The sequence below is a fragment of the Glycine max genome, chromosome 14 (genome assembly GCF_000004515.6).
Source record: "Glycine max cultivar Williams 82 chromosome 14, Glycine_max_v4.0, whole genome shotgun sequence".
In the NCBI taxonomy this organism is placed as follows: Eukaryota; Viridiplantae; Streptophyta; class Magnoliopsida; order Fabales; family Fabaceae; genus Glycine; species Glycine max.
This window is the reverse complement of record NC_038250.2, coordinates 7,137,839-7,153,923: the sequence shown is the minus strand read 5'-3', so window position 1 is coordinate 7,153,923 and position 16,085 is coordinate 7,137,839. Positions and strand designations below refer to the sequence as shown.

The window sequence follows — 16,085 nt, the reverse complement described above, 5'->3', positions numbered from 1 at the left end:
GCAAATTTTAGTCTGGGTTCATTGTACATTGTTGCCATTGCCAATGTTTAGGCACGTCACAGGATTCCCCTTCATGTCCTTGGCCACAACCAACAATGCAAACAACTCCATGACTTACATGTTACGAGGAAACCTTTTACTCTTTGATGGACTGAATGCAACATTAAGGGGTGTTTAGAAGGAGAAATTTTTTTTCATATCTAGAAAACATGAAAATAAAAAGAGTGCAACCTTTGTAGGTGTTTCTAGAACTTATAGTGGTTCTTGGTTGTTACGTTTTCAAAGGTGTTTAGGATCAACGAATAGCTTAATGGTCATGCATACCTTTGCAACATTATACAATTGACATTCACTTTTGGCTTGTTCATTATCTGAAAATCCATTCATGCTATGATGACTTTTAGTGTCATACCCATTTGAAATTTCAGCATTGTCATTACTCACAATATGCGGTCTTAACATGCATAGGAGGGATTGTGGTTTCAGCTAAAAAAGTGGGGGTTTGCATTCTCTGTTTACTCTTCTTCTGCCTTGGTATTCTTCATGTATTTCAACTTCAAAATAACCCTCATGGTGATAATCACTGTCATCCTCTGGGTTATCATGTTGATATTCGACCATCTTCAATAGAAAATAATCTTCAATAGGAACGTAGCCTGGATCATTGGATGTGATTACAATCCATTACCCAAAGACATACATAGGGTGATTATGAGTTTTTAGTTTTTAACTGCTCAAATTTCAAATACATTTTTTAAATCAAGCATGTTTGATAAAAATGGACCTAAAATAATTTTTAAGTCAATTTCAGAATAAGTTATTGAGTAAAATTTAGAGAAAAACAAATGTTAAAACTAATTCTTAAAAATTGAAAATTGGTTGTTTTAATTTTTTTTGAAAACTTACAACTAAAAGTCACTCAAATAAGGCCCTTATTTGATACCAGTAACGCCATATCTCTTCACCTGCTTAATAATCATACTAAATACAAACTTGGTATACCCTTTGTATCCTAGCTCTTTTAATACAGTAGTAATCTATTGAAGAAACTAACGATCTAAGTCAAATTCAAAGACCTTTGATGCACCTACCACCTATATACTCGTTGACCTCCATGACGAAATTCAACTTCAAGTTTCAGGTTACTTGTTTCTGAAAAACAAACAAAATTATTAACTAAACCAAAAACTCAAAATGACACAATCCTAAAAACTCAGGAAACAGTCACACTCAAAATGATCATACCCTAAACCTAAAGTGATTTCAAATAAACGATCCCCCAAAAGAATCATACCTAAACCCAAAATGGAATCAAAGAAAATCCCAAAAACAAAGATGCAAACTGCAACAAAGAAGCCAATACAACACAAACAAAATTTTCGTGTCGATTAGAATGAGCAATCATAAACAAAAATGTGTGATTCAATATGCATACAATCATATGCAACAATTTTTTAGTATACTTTATTCACGCGTGAACACTAATGTGAATAATCACTTATACTAATAACATACAAATGAGAGGAACAATCAAATTCTCAAATTGCAGCATCAAGGGATTATGATTTGAGTAACTAAGATAATGTTGTTTGGTTTATGAGTTAATAAAATAGGAATTTGAAGGAGATTAGTGAACTAATACACTTAGATGATGACATGAAACAATATTTGATGAGGGCATCCTACCAGGAGGAAAAGGAATTATCCTGGTCAAGTTAACAATTTGCAAATGAATAATTAATCATATAGATCAAATTAAAAATAAATAGAAGATCAAGGAATCAAATATTTTTTAAAATTGAAGAAACCAATTAAAAAAAGATTTAAATATGTTTAAAGTTTCAATAAATTATCAATTATTTTAAGTTAACGATGTATTAAAATTTTTAATATATCAATTAAGTGATGATGAAATAGTGTTATCACTTAACTGTAGACTTAAAGCAAAATGTTTTAATATATTAATTAGTAAAAAACATGTATTAACAAACTTCAATCAATCTTAAACATAATTAAGTCTTAAAAAAATTCTTAATTTCGTTAAAAATAATTCCAAATAATTAAGGTTTTTTTATAAAGTTCAATTAATATTCATCCCCTAGAACCCGCCGGAGACACCCGAACACACTCACTGCGCGGAAACAACAATGGAAGACGGCGATACGACGGAGGAGGCGGTTGTCGTTCCGGTCTCCATCGGCGACGAGCAACCGTTTCCTCATTCTTTGTCACGGCACCGCGATTCGGAGGAGGAATCTCCGCATGAAACGTTGCGTGACACGAAAGCCTCAATAGAGAACATCGTGGCCGAGATTCTCTCTCTGAAGAACCAGGGAAAACCCAAACCACTCCTCACTCTCCGACTCAGAGAGCTCCTCACTCAAACGTTCCTTCACTTCGTCACTCTCCGCCAGGTTCCCTCACTCGCTAGGGTTTCGTTTTCTATTTCCGCAATGCGACGTCGTAAAGGATTTTCTAACGCGAGTTTCGCGTTTTTTGTTTTTCAGGCAAATCGCTCGATCTTGATGGAGGAGGAGCGTGCGAGAACGGAAACGGAGCGTGCGAAGGCGCCTCTGGAACTCGCCACACACCAGCTTCAGAACCTGACTTACGAGAAGAGTCAATTCGTGAAAGCGATAAAGGCGTGTAACGATTCCAAGTCGAAGTATCCTGATATTGAAGTGGTGTCGGAGGAAGAGTTTTTTCGCGATGCGCCGCAGGATATGAAGGATTCTGTTTTATCCAATCACAGTGAGCATAATGTCGTTCTTAAGAGGCTCAATTTTGAGCTGTTCCAGGTGAGTCAGAATCGCATTTGCTTCTGTTTATTGAATCGAAGTTGGTTACTGGATGTTGAAGCCTCCGGAGTTAGGAAGGTTTTTAATTATGCAAATGCTAAACAGTGGCCTTAGGGCATTGGTTAAGAAACTAAAAGAAGAAATGTTTTTATTTGGAAGCTCAAAATTGTGCTGCCCATAACTTTTTTTATGTTCTCTTGTGATATCCACAATATATATTTTCTCTTTTTTTTTCCCTTAACAAATGTCCTAAGGGCACCGATTTACAAGACCCTTTAAATTACTGTCGCCGTTTTGTTGCGTTCCTTGATATTGCTGAAAGTTTCAGATAAATGCAGCCAATGTGGCAATAATTGCAGTCATGGTTTAGATGTGTTCCTTGATATTGTGGGAAATTGCGGATAAATGACGTTGATCTGGCCACAATTGCGGTCGTTTACTCCTCAAAAACAATGTTACGGTTGCAGACTACATATTAAAACCTTGTATGTACTCCTGGAAAGAATGCAATGTACGCTATATTGAGCCTATACTATTGTGCTCTTAGTGTATTTGATTCTTGATATCAGATGTTTAATATGCTTAAGAAACTTTGGGATCTTGTAGTTTAGCAAGTTCCAGGATTTACCTATAAATGGAAGTCAGTTTTTGTCCAATAAACGAACAAAAAGAGACAATGGAACTATTTAATTTTCAGATGTTTGTAAATGTTGAATTGTATTGTTGTGGTCATGGATGCTTCTGCTTCTGGTTCAAGTTTTGTATTGATAAACTAATTGTTGTTTCAAAGAAGGATTTGAGGGTAAATAGATGGTGGCCTTGTGTCAATGTGTCTCTCTGTATTTGAGAACTGGTAATATAAATATATATAATAAGATTGTAGATTCTTGACTTGATACTATGTTGACAAAGGGATTGAGAGCAACTTCTATTTGCATTTTCCTGCCAAATGAGTGTGGACATTTAGGTCATTCGTATAATGAGCATCTTGACCTACTATGTTAAAGTTGAGATGTTCTTGTCCCGTTCATTCATTTTTAAAGCTTGTAGTAGTAATTTTGCCTTTTTTGAGTTTTCTTGTGAATGATGATAAATGTTCTTATACAGTTATACTTTATATTTACAATATTATATCAGCGCAAAGAGCTTTGCAAACTTGGTGACAAACTGGAACAGAAAAGGAAAACCCTTCTGGAGACAATTGCAAGCCGAAAGAAGTTCTTATCTAGCCTCCCTTCACTTCTCAAGTCTCTTAAGAAAGCATCCTTGCCGGTGCAAAATCAATTAGGAGTTCAGCATACTAAGAAACTAAAGCAGCATCATTCTGCAGAGTTGCTTCCACCACCTCTTTATGTGATTTACTCACAGCTGTTGGCTCAAAAGGAGGCGTTTGGAGAATCTATTGATGTGGAGATTATAGGAAGTGTCAAAGATGCTCAAGCTTTTGCCCATCATCAAGCTCACAAGGAGACTGGTAATTGAGATTTGAGAGTTGATGTGTCAATTCTAGCATTTTATTGATTGGAATCTTTGTTATCCAATATCCAGTGCTATTGCAGCTTCAGAATATCTGCTGATTGACGACTATAAACTTCAGTTTTTCAGTATCTTGTTGATGATTCAACTTCAAACCCCCAACATCACTCCTATATATTATCTGGAATATTAGCTGCTGCAAAATAAGATATAAATAATTACAGTCTCAACACTAATCACTGGATAATGAGTAAAGAGAAAGAAGTTTATTGCTAGATTTAAAGTACTATTTTGATTATTAATGGTCTTCACTCCATGTTACTTTGGATTTAATATTTGGCATCTTTCTCAATGTGTTTGCTATACAACACTTCAGTGCTGTGTAAGCAATTGAATATTTTAATCTCAATTCTCCTTCAAATTTCCTATTTCTTTTTTCTTCTGACCCAAAAATAGAAAGTCTAGGGATTCACTATGGTGTGGTTTTATCACTTAGGCATTTTCATCACTGTGGAGAGTCCCAAATTGGAAAATGATGAACCTAATGAAGAAGATGGTCAGAGACAGAGTAAAAGGCCAAGGAGGTTTCAAGGCAAGGAGAGCCTTGACCAGGAAGGAATATTTCAAATTCACCCACTTACTGTCAATCTCCATGTGTATGATGACGAGATTTCTGATCTTGAGTCTGCAAAACTCACTACTCTAAAGTTTGAGTACTTGATGCAGTTGAATATTATATGTGTTGGAAACAAAGCATCTAATGATGGTCCCGAGAATGACATCTTAAGCAATTTATTCCCTGATGACACAGGTCTCGAGCTTCCTCACCAGGTTTGGGTGTCTCGTTTACATGTTGATGTGTACTTCATTTGTCTATCTGCAAATTTCATTTATTCTATCACCATTGCATTTATATGCCATGTGTTTTCATTTGGATGGTGATGCAGTCAGCTAAGCTCTTTGTTGGGGATGCTATAATGTTCAATGGTGATAGAACTTCACGTCCTTACAAATGGGCTCAGCACTTAGCGGGTATTGATTTCTTGCCTGAGGTGGCTCCCTTGCTGCTTGCTAGCCGTGAAACTTCAGACAGTGATGAAGCAGCCAAAGGTGAAGAATTCATAACTAGTCTTTCACAATATCGCCAGCAAAGCCGATTACAGACAGTTCTGCAAAAAATTCGATCAGGGAGAAAAGCTCAGTTGGCTCTTCAATAATGAGTCACTTCTCTTGTGTATGTTTACAGTTTTACAATAGGAAGTGCCGTCCTGGGTATTCATTGAATTAAAAATAATGCAGTCAACTGAAAAGCTTGTTTGTGGTCTATGCTTTGGTTGTATTATTGTAATGACATCTTAGTTTTTTTTTGTCTGCCTGCTGTAAATCCTTGTAACCCATCTTTTGTAAGATTTGTGTTTTTGTCCATTTATTGAAATTCAATTCTATTTTGGAGTATCTTGCTTATCAGTGTGGGTCTTAATTCTGACTTTTAAAATTCGTGAAATTCCTTCACTGGGCTACACAGGAATGAGGAAACAAGTAGAATCTCTGGCAAAGCTTTAGTAGTGACCTCTTCTGTCCTGCAAAAGTGTTTCATGGACTTTGCACACTCCTGTATGCAATTTGGAATTGGATGATTGGTTATCTATGACTTATGAGATCTGGACCCCTGCCCCTTCTTAATGAGGGTTCATCTCTGGCTGTCATAAAGAGTAGCATATTTCTGAATCAATGGATGTTGACGTAGTTGAACGATCTGGTGCCACAAAGGAAAAACTAGAGAGAATTACGGAAGATGGGATCTTATAGCACTTATTTATAACAATTTTTTTTATTAAGTTTCCATAGTATTTTGCACTTGAAAAAATATAATACAAATAATTATGTCTATTATATTCTCTTTAAAACGAATCAATTTTCTCTATAAAAAAAAAGAAACTGAATCAATTTTAATGTTATGTGTTTTCTTTTTTTTTTTTTTTTAAATATATCAAACATAGAATGATTGGCATAGAATGAAAGTCTGTTCTATTTTAACCTATCTACAAAATCTATTAAGAAATAACTAAATTGTTTGAAGTTTAATATTAATTAGCAAATCAATTGAGTCCAAGAACTACTTAATGAGGTTTAAGTCTTATTTGGGAGTAAGTTCATTTAAAGAATTTTATTTTCTTGCAAATATATTGCTAAATAGCCCACCATTGAGAGAGGGAGAGAGTTCTATTATTAAAAAGAGACAATAATAATGACAAACTTTTTAAAAGCAAACAAGATAGCTGTTGGGGCCCCCCTTCCTTTTATCATTCCCATCAATGTCATTATCTAATCCCAGATCAAATGCTCAAGAGATTTAAGCTTCCTCTACTTGGACTAACACATGTTGATACAGAAATTTATTACATAAAGAAAAATATTTTTTTATTAAAAAATATAATATTTATTTTTCGAATGATTAATATCGTTTGATAAATCTCACTAAATGTTTTTTACTAGTCTTTTCAAGATATGTGTTAAAAATTAAGTACATGTTTGTTTTGGTGTTTGTAGTGTTGTAAACGACCATTTACACTTTCCAAAGCTTCAAACAGAGAAGTGAGTGCCTTGATGGATTGGAAAAAATGCGGGTTACGTTCAACCCAACACTTTCTCAAACACACCCTAACTCCTTGCTTGTAATAGAATCAATGAATAATGATGTTCTTCTCGTTTACTCGGGCTCCAGCCAAAGAAAGAAACAATCGGGAAGCAGAGTAGAAAGCAAAGTTTCAGGACCAATTCAACAATTCTCTTGTCTCAATTCAGAAGTTAAATCTTTAAAATAAGCAAATGAAATTTTGAAGTTCATATTTAAATATTTTTCCTTGAAAAGTCTACAATAGTGACTACGCTCATACGTAATATATGGTTTTTTTTATTCAGAAGATAGTATCCAAAAGCAGAAGACTTGGACTAACACATGCTACTATATAATAATGTTCTTATTCTCTAATCATATGTCACTTAATTACTTACCCATATATAAATATGAACATAATTGTGGATAGATAGCTGTAAGCAATAATAGTTCAACTTTTCCCTCAAGTTTGAACAATTCCATGTCTTCTTTTCCGTTATTGTGGGTACTCCTGCTTCTGTGGGTGTGGTCAGAAGCTATTGCTAATGCAAATAATGATTATGAAATAGAAGGCAGCAACATAGAGTGCCCAATATTGAACTCCAAGATTGTTGTGAATATTGGAGCAATCATAGACTTGAGTTCTCGAGTGGGAAAGGAGCAGAAGACAGCAATGGAAGTTGCAATGGAAGATGTAAATCGCCAAAGTTGTTATAAGCTTGCCTTGAACTTCAATAATAATACTCATGGGAACCCATCTCCTACTATATTGGCTGCTGGTAACGTTCAATTTCTTCATTTCATAGTCTTCCCATCTTTGTGGCACGATTATTCTTCTTATTTACAAATTACAACTCTCTCTCTCTACAAAAAAAATGTTGAGTTTTTAATCATACAATTATAAGCAAATGGTTAAAGTTATATTTAATGAAACTAATTTTAATTCTATTTAATTACTCAATTGGTCTTATAGTTGCAGAAATTTTATCTTTTAGTTTTTATACTTAAAAACCACATGTTTCAATTTCTATACTAGTAATTTCAAATTTGTCATGGTCTTTGCCGTTAAAAAGAAGAGGTTAACATCGTTAACCGTGACTAACTTGGCCCTAATGTGTGTTGCACCTCAAGTTTTAGTTTATACACTTACAGTATTTTTACGTTTTAATCATTATACTGGTGTGTTTGTAAAAAAATCATTATACTAATATAATATAATCTTTATATTTTATTCCTTAAACTTAAAAATCGTCAGTTTTTTTTTTTTTTGTTGGTATTCAATGGAACCAAAGTCCCAAGAAAAGAAAATTACTTGAACATCCACACAAGTGTTACCCTAAAAAAAAACATGAGATAATTTGACGCGACAAAACAGTTGCATAAGCCTTCTAATCTCCTCAATCAAGCTCCACCCATTTGCATTGTCAATCTTATTACTTGAAATGCCTTTTCTTACCACATCGGAGTCAATCTTATTAGGAAGAACAAACACCACATATAAATATTGGTCTTATAAATATTTAAAATTGGTCTTCTAAAAAAGAATAAATATTATCTTTAATTTGGATCAGATTTATCACTATCAATTAAATGAATCACTTTTTCTTAATTTTAATATATTAAGTATTTGAGCCTTATAACTGAGGGAGTAACTGATTTTTAATAAATAAACTCTTTCTAATTTATGTGTCTAAGACTGTACCTGTACTGTTTGATATTCCGTTTGTTCATATTAAACGCGAATGATTTGTGAAAGTGAGATTGACATTCAATGTGTCTTGAAAATTGGAGTTTAGATAAAACAAACACACCTTCAATTATTCCTTAAGTAATATGCTGAAAATCAAACATATTATTTTAATAATACAAAAAAAATATTTCTTTCAAATTTGAAAGCATCAAGAGTTTAAACATTAGAAAAGCTTTTCTTGTTTTTTATGACATATAATTCAAATCTTTATCATAAAGTAAACATATAATCTCTATGGAGTACAGACCATTTTTAAGAAAATTAAAGCAGTCACTGTTGAAAAATCTAAAGCGTTCATTAGCTAAAAGACAATATTTCTTCTTCTTTTTTCAAGGCTTTTTTATTTATTAAATTAGTGTAATTTCCTTTTCAAATGATCAATTTAGTATACCCATTATAAAATTTGTACTATTAGATTGGTGTTAATTGTACATTTTCTTATCGAGGCAGTACTAAACTGTCTCATATCATGATATTAATGACATTGTTTAATCTAAAAAAATAAAAATAACTTAAAAATTATGCAAGTTTTGTATCTCAAATATGACACAGTTTTTTTTTTTCTTTTCCAAAACTATCTTTGAAATGATAAACCACTTGGGTGCCTTTAAATAAAGCTCCTCAAACCCCACAACAGTATTGTCAACTATCAAACCCTGTCTTCCTCTGTGGCTTTATCTGTTTTAATCTTCGGACGTCAATGAAATGGGCATGGGGTGTCACTTTGACCTCTTTGATTTGATTTCATAACCTCTTAATCATGTCAACGAAATAGTGGACTTTTGGGACAAGAGTAATTCGTATTTCCTATACACGACGACTTCCATTTTTTGAAAAAAGAAGAAAAAAATTACATATAAAAATTACACTAAGGAATTAATAATATTTGACTAACATGTTATACAAAGATTGGTTGACATTATAATAGTCTCAAATCACTTGATAATTTCTCATTTTTTTAATACTCTTCGTTAATAACTGACTTTTATTAGAAATTTTAATTTAATTATAGGTCTTACTTCTTATTTAATAAGTTATTTTTTATTAATATTATATAAAGATTATTTGAGATCATAATAGTCTCAAATCATTTGATAATTTTTCGTTTGTTAACACAATCTTCGTTATAATTTAAATATATTAGAAATTACAAATTTTTTTATATCTTACTTTTTATACAATAACTTATTCTTTTTATTTTATATTTTTTTAATAAATTTCAACCTGTATTAGAAGAAATATGTTAAAAGAGTTTGATACTAACCTTCTTCTTATGTAAATGTGAGCAGTGACGAACCTAAATTTTCTCCAGGGGTGTACTTTTATTCCCTCATTTTTTAAAATTCATTAAATTTATAAATAAAATCTTATATTTTTATATTTTATTTCATCTATATTTATATAATTGAACCTAATTTTATTTTTTATAATTTATTCGTACTGACTTAGGTCTTGGATTCGCTACTAAATGTGAGAGTGTAAAAGTAATTTTTCCCAATTTTAAAAAAAAAATATTCATAAACTTGTATCTCGACCACTTTTTTATTCTCATTTTTGTTTTGTTCTGTCTCTCTCTTTTTTGTGTCGCATAATATCACCCCCAACTCTTCTTCTATCTTGTCTTTTGTATCTCACCACAGCCGGTGAAGGAAGAAATATGATTTTGCTTTTAGTAACTGAATATATCCTTCAAGCAATTTGTTTTTCATTTTCTCCATTTTTTCATGCATCTACACATAGACTTTGCAAACAACAAGGAAGTGCAAGTTGTCATAGGAACAAAACTCGATGCATCAACATTATTCCACTCAATTGATGAAAGCTCCAAAGATGTCCCCATCATATCTCTAACCTCAACAGCTAGTCCAGAAATAACACCAATCCCATTGCCACACTTCATCCAAATGGGCAACGATGTCACCTTCCACATGCACTGCATTGCATCCATCATACACCAATTCAATTGGAGAAAGGTCACAGCAATTTACGAACACAACAACTTCTTTGCCTCTCATTCAGAGATATTAACAAGACTCTCCTATTCTCTCCGTCTAGTTAATGCTGAAATCGATCACTATGTTGCTTTTCCTTCAATAACAACCACTCTTTCAAACCCAATAGAAAGTTACATAGAACAAGAGCTTGTAAGGCTCAAGAACAAGAGCAATAGGGTGTTCTTGATTATTCAATCTTCCTTAGAGTTTGCCACATTGCTATTAGAGAAGGCAAAGCAAATGGGAATTATGGAAGAAGGGTCGGTGTGGATCATCGCTGATGATGTAGCTACTCATCTTGATTCATTGGATTCTTCTGTCATGTTTAACATGCAAGGTGTTGTGGGGTGCAAAACCAACTTCATGGAAATGAGTGAAACGTTCAAACGCTTCAAATTCATGTTTAGGAGAAAGTTTGGATTGGAATACCCTGAAGAAGAAAACTCCCAATTACCAAGTATCTTTGCTCTTAGGGCTTATGATGCTGTTTGGACCATTACTCATGCATTGAAGAAATCACAAGGGAACTTTTCCTTATCAGAAAATATTTTACATAGTAATCATGAGGGTCTTAGTGGGAAGATAAGCTTCAAGGACAAAATGTTATTGGAACCACCAACCTTTAAGATAGTTAATGTTATTGGAAAAGGTTACAAAGAGTTAGCAAATTGGTCACCAGGGTCTGGTTTCAGTGAGAACCTTGTAGAGAATATGGTAGTGAACACAAGAAGAACTAGTAGGGCTGGTTCTGCTAGAGTGCTTTTAGGTTCTGTGGATTGGCCTGGTGGGTTGAAAACAGTCCCAAAAGGTTGGGTTTACAATAGCACTGAAGGAAGACCTTTGAAAATTGGGGTTCCAGCCATTGATCCATGTCCTCAGTTTGTGAATGTGAGCCATGATAAGAGACTGAATGAAACCCAATTCACGGGTTTCTCTATCAATGTCTTTGAATCAGTTGTGAAACGCCTGCCATATCACCTGCCTTTTGTTTTTGTGCCATTCTATGGCTCTTATGATCAAATAGTTGAACAAGTGAACAATAAGGTAAAATCATTACCTATGCTTGTTGTAAAAGAAACCAAGAGTGTATAATGAATTATGCTTCTCACATAAGTTAAAAAACTAATTTATGCATAAGCTAATTTATACCAAATCTTTCATTTAAGGGAAAAATAAGTATTTTAGTCCCTCTGGATAAACACTGTTAACATTGTTAAATAGAGTCTGTCATGAGAGACTAAAAAGACTGATTTTTAAAAGTTTAGGACCAAAATATATAGGGACTAACACCAAGAATTTTACAAAATACAAGGACTAAAAATATATTTTTTTTCTTTCGTTTAACTTCTTCATAAGGTAATTTTAATTTTTGTGAGAAGCTTAATTCATTTTTACTTCTTATTTTATTCTATAGTTATTGAGAAATTTATGCAAATAGGGTCAACTCCATAATTGTGTTGGAACAAAATTAATAATCTTGTGTTAATGTGTGTTTCTGATTAATGCAGGCCCTTGATGCTGCTGTTGGAGATATTCAAGTGGTGGAACATAGATATGCATTTGCTGAATTCTCTCATCCGTATGTTGAATCTGGTATAGCCATGGTGGTGAAAGTAAAGCCAGATAGATCCAAGGAAACCTGGATGTTTATGGATGCTTTCACAAAAGAAATGTGGATGTTGATGGCAGTGATGCACCTGTTCATAGCATTTGTAATCTGGTTCATTGAAGGTGAAAACAATTCAGAGTTGAAGAGTCTCGGGGCCATTCTCTGGTTTTCTGTCACCACATTATTCTTTGTACACAGTAAGTCGCGCTAATTAAGCTCTAAACTTCATTATGTATTTCTTACAATTTCATCAAATTGACATTGTGGCATGGTTTAATACATCAATTAAATATGGCCGCATTATATGTATTGATATTGTGTTGGTTGTAGAAACAAATAATGCAATAAACAAAACATTATATTGCATATTTTTTTCCTTTCAAAAAGTTCAAGTTATGACACAAGTTGTAGTTATATCCTATTCTTCTCCTTTCAATCTTTTTATAGCACGCACCAATCTCACCAAGATTGGAATGTGATATGACTCTAATTGAAAGTTATTTTTTTTAGAGTTTTCCTGTCATGAATTATCATATAATCGAAAGTTGTTAACTTTTGTAGTAACTAAGTCGTATGAAGAACCAATTCTATTTGTTACTCTTGAATATTTTTGATATGTAGGAGAACCCGTGAAGAGCAACTTGGCTCGAGCTGTGCTAGCACCTTGGTTATTTGCTATTCTCATAGTGACTTCAAGTTTTACAGCGAGTCTTTCATCTATGATGACAGTGTCCCATCTTGAACCATCTGTGCCAGATATACAAACACTGCTGAGGACAAATGCAATCATAGGCTGCAACAAGAACACTTTTTTGGTCCATTACTTAGTTGATGAACTCAAATTCCAGCCAGAGAATATCAGGGTATTTGACTCCATCCATGATTTCCCAAGAGCCTTTGAGAACAAAGAAATTGTGGCTTCTTTTACCATTGCCCCTCATGCTGATGTCTTCCTAGCTACTTATTGCAAGGGCTACATCAAAGCAGGACCTACTTTGAAGCTTGGTGGATTAGGCTTTGTGAGTTTCTCTTCTATCTCATTTCCCTACAATTGTCATCCTACATGTTAGATTGAAAATTTACTACCTAATACTCCTTCCGTTTCAGATTATATGGTATTTTAGAGAAAATAATTGTTCCAAAATAGATATCATTTTATAAAATCAATTTTGCATTAAATATTTTTTTTCAAGACTATCCTTAATTAATACTCAGTGAGAGTAGTGTATAAAAAAAAGTAAATGAGTAATTAATTAGAGTGATAAATAATATATTAAGAAATTATCTAATTTTTTTTTTTGACATTCAACAAATTAATTACATGGCAAAATTTTAAACGTCATAACAGAGGGAGTAATAACTTGACCATAATTTTTCACATGAGGAGAATAAAATATTGAAATTTAGGAGATATGATATTAGGAAGGAAAGAATTATGCTGCTGCTTGTGCTAACAATCTACCATAAAGAGAAAACTACATATTTTAAAATAATTCAAGTTTTGTTGAAGGATGAACTGGGCTGGAAATGAATCTTTATTTTCAGCTTCTTGATTTGATTCAAACTCTTGATTAATTCGGTTCAACTCGTTAACTTAACTTAATTTAAAATTATAATTATTTTATATATTTTTATTTATTTATTTATTTTATCCATAAATAAAATATATATGGAATTAATAAAAAAAATTGACTATATCAATTTAATAATATAAATATATTACTATATATACGTATATGTTAAATTTTTAATTATTGTACATGTTTTTATTTATTTATTTCATACAAAAATATTAAATTAACTATTGATAATTATAGGAATTCAATAATATAAAATATTTAATATATGCATAGATTTATAGATAGATAGATCTAGATATAAATAGATAAATTTATATAACCAATTGGTTTATGAAACAATTAAATTTAATTATAAGTCAACTTATTTATTTAACTATTTTAACTTTAAACTCAAATTCAACTCATTTAATTCAAGAAGTAAGTTCAACTCATTTCATTCATGAATTAAGTTCAATAAATTAATTGTCAAATTAAATCTCAAACTATATTTGAGTAGATTCAGTTCATTGTCATCAATCTTAAATAAACTTATTTTTTCACCTAAAATGAATTAAAAATATAAAATTTCTGACTTTTTACCCAGTATTAGATCTAATAATTGATAAGATAACAAGTAATATTATACATATTAATTCAATTATTGCAATTCTTTTTTTAATAGTGGGTCACATATATATGACCAACTAATCATGGTATATAAGTATAAAAAAAAACTAATCATGGTATACATATGAACGATATTTTTTAGGCACATAAAGGTCCATTATTAAGCTAGCATCGTAAAAATCTATATTAGATCCTAATAATCTCATGATACACACAATTATTTATTAGTCAAATAAAAATTACTTCTAAATGAGATATTTATATTCTTTCATACCTCATTGATGAAGGCATTCCCAAAAGGCTCAAGTTTAGCAATTGACGTATCTCGAGCAACCCTAAAAGCTATAGAAACTGGAGAAGTGCAAAAATTAGAAGAGAAGATGTTGTCCACAACCAACTGTGGATCTACAAACAGCAAAATACAAAATGAGCAACTAGGCCCTCAACCTTTCTTTGGCCTATTTACCATTTGTGGAGCCATTGGTCTCTTTGGTTTGTTGGTAACCATTGTTCATTTTGTTAAAAGGAATGCACAAACATTTATGAATTACATATCATTGTTACAGTTACAAAGAGCATTGCAGATAATGCAAATAGTCGAGGGAATACACCCCATAACAATGAGCTAGCTACATTGAGTTACTACTCAACTACCATTCGTGACTAACCAATTGTATTTGTTATAGAAAGAAATAGAAGTACCGGATTCACATATATTTTTATATTGAAATCCTCTAATTTTTTTTACTATGTCAATATATAATCTTGATATACTCAAATATTAATTAATTGATTAATGAGGTAGTGTTTGAGACTGTGTTATAAAAGTCCAACTCGTTGAAGCAAATCACCCCAACCAGAGTTAGAGCTGTGCAAAAATTGGTTTTAAATCCAAAATAATATCTACTATATGGAATCCATCAAGTAGTTGATCTTAACCAACTCATCACACACTATGCACACATGTCTGTAATGGATAACTACTCGACAGTTACAAACTCAATAGCTATTGTCATTATAAGATAGATGACAACAGAAAAGAAGACAAGTCTTATTTATCTCACCATATACATCTCATACCTTTATTTACTTTATCATTAGAGTTCCTCTGATAAAGAGTTATCAAAACAAGAAGGTAGTATTACATGTTAGATGAGTGAAGAACTTGTGTAAAAACACTATCTATTTTTGATTCATAATGATATTTGTTCTAATTGTGATGATTTTTTTAAAATTCAATTCACTTAATTTTTTTATTTAGAAAAGGATAAAAAAAAAAGAAATATAATGTATTATTTTATCTATATCTTTAGAAGATCTACGGAAAAAAATTATCTTTTTATTTTGACCAAAAAAAACCTATATATTTTTGAAAAAGGCTAAATGTCCCACAAGTCATTGATCTAAACAAGATATTATATTTAAATATTCTAAATAAAAAGAATATGATTAATTTAAAACAATCAATCAAATTTGTTTATAAAGATTAATTATAAAAAATTAAACAATAAGCATATGGGGAGAAAAGAGGGAGTTGGATCCCACAGATTGGGTTGGTGCAATGGATGCGTGAAATTCACGCAGAATCCTAAGAAGTTGGATCTGTACTACCTTGTTTCTATTCCATATGCATTTGGATCTCCGCCGACAATAGC

General features: G+C 32.1%; 2 protein-coding genes across 3 annotated transcripts; both read left to right on the top strand.

Moving 5' to 3' along the window:
• Positions 1–2,084: 2,084 nt before the first annotated feature.
• Positions 2,085–5,729, top strand: LOC100781588 (THO complex subunit 5B). 2 transcript variants are annotated; one of them, XM_003545265.5, is made up of 5 exons: positions 2,085–2,414; positions 2,508–2,798; positions 3,936–4,272; positions 4,771–5,105; positions 5,222–5,729. In XM_003545265.5, exons 1-5 carry the CDS (start codon positions 2,148–2,150, stop codon positions 5,489–5,491), a joined length of 1,500 nt encoding a protein of 499 aa, XP_003545313.1. In that variant the 5' UTR covers positions 2,085–2,147; the 3' UTR covers positions 5,492–5,729. The 2 variants fall into 2 exon arrangements, with proteins under 2 accessions (XP_003545313.1, XP_014622702.1); XM_014767216.3 differs by having other exon boundaries at positions 3,906–4,272.
• A 1,604-nt stretch (positions 5,730–7,333) lies between these two features.
• LOC100781045 (glutamate receptor 2.7) lies at positions 7,334–15,131 on the top strand. The gene is made up of 5 exons (XM_014766675.2): positions 7,334–7,670; positions 10,382–11,679; positions 12,144–12,441; positions 12,866–13,263; positions 14,718–15,131. The coding sequence occupies exons 1-5, from the start codon at positions 7,373–7,375 to the stop codon at positions 15,057–15,059; spliced, it is 2,634 nt and encodes an 877-aa protein (XP_014622161.2). The 5' UTR covers positions 7,334–7,372; the 3' UTR covers positions 15,060–15,131.
• The last annotated feature ends 954 nt before the right edge of the window (positions 15,132–16,085 follow it).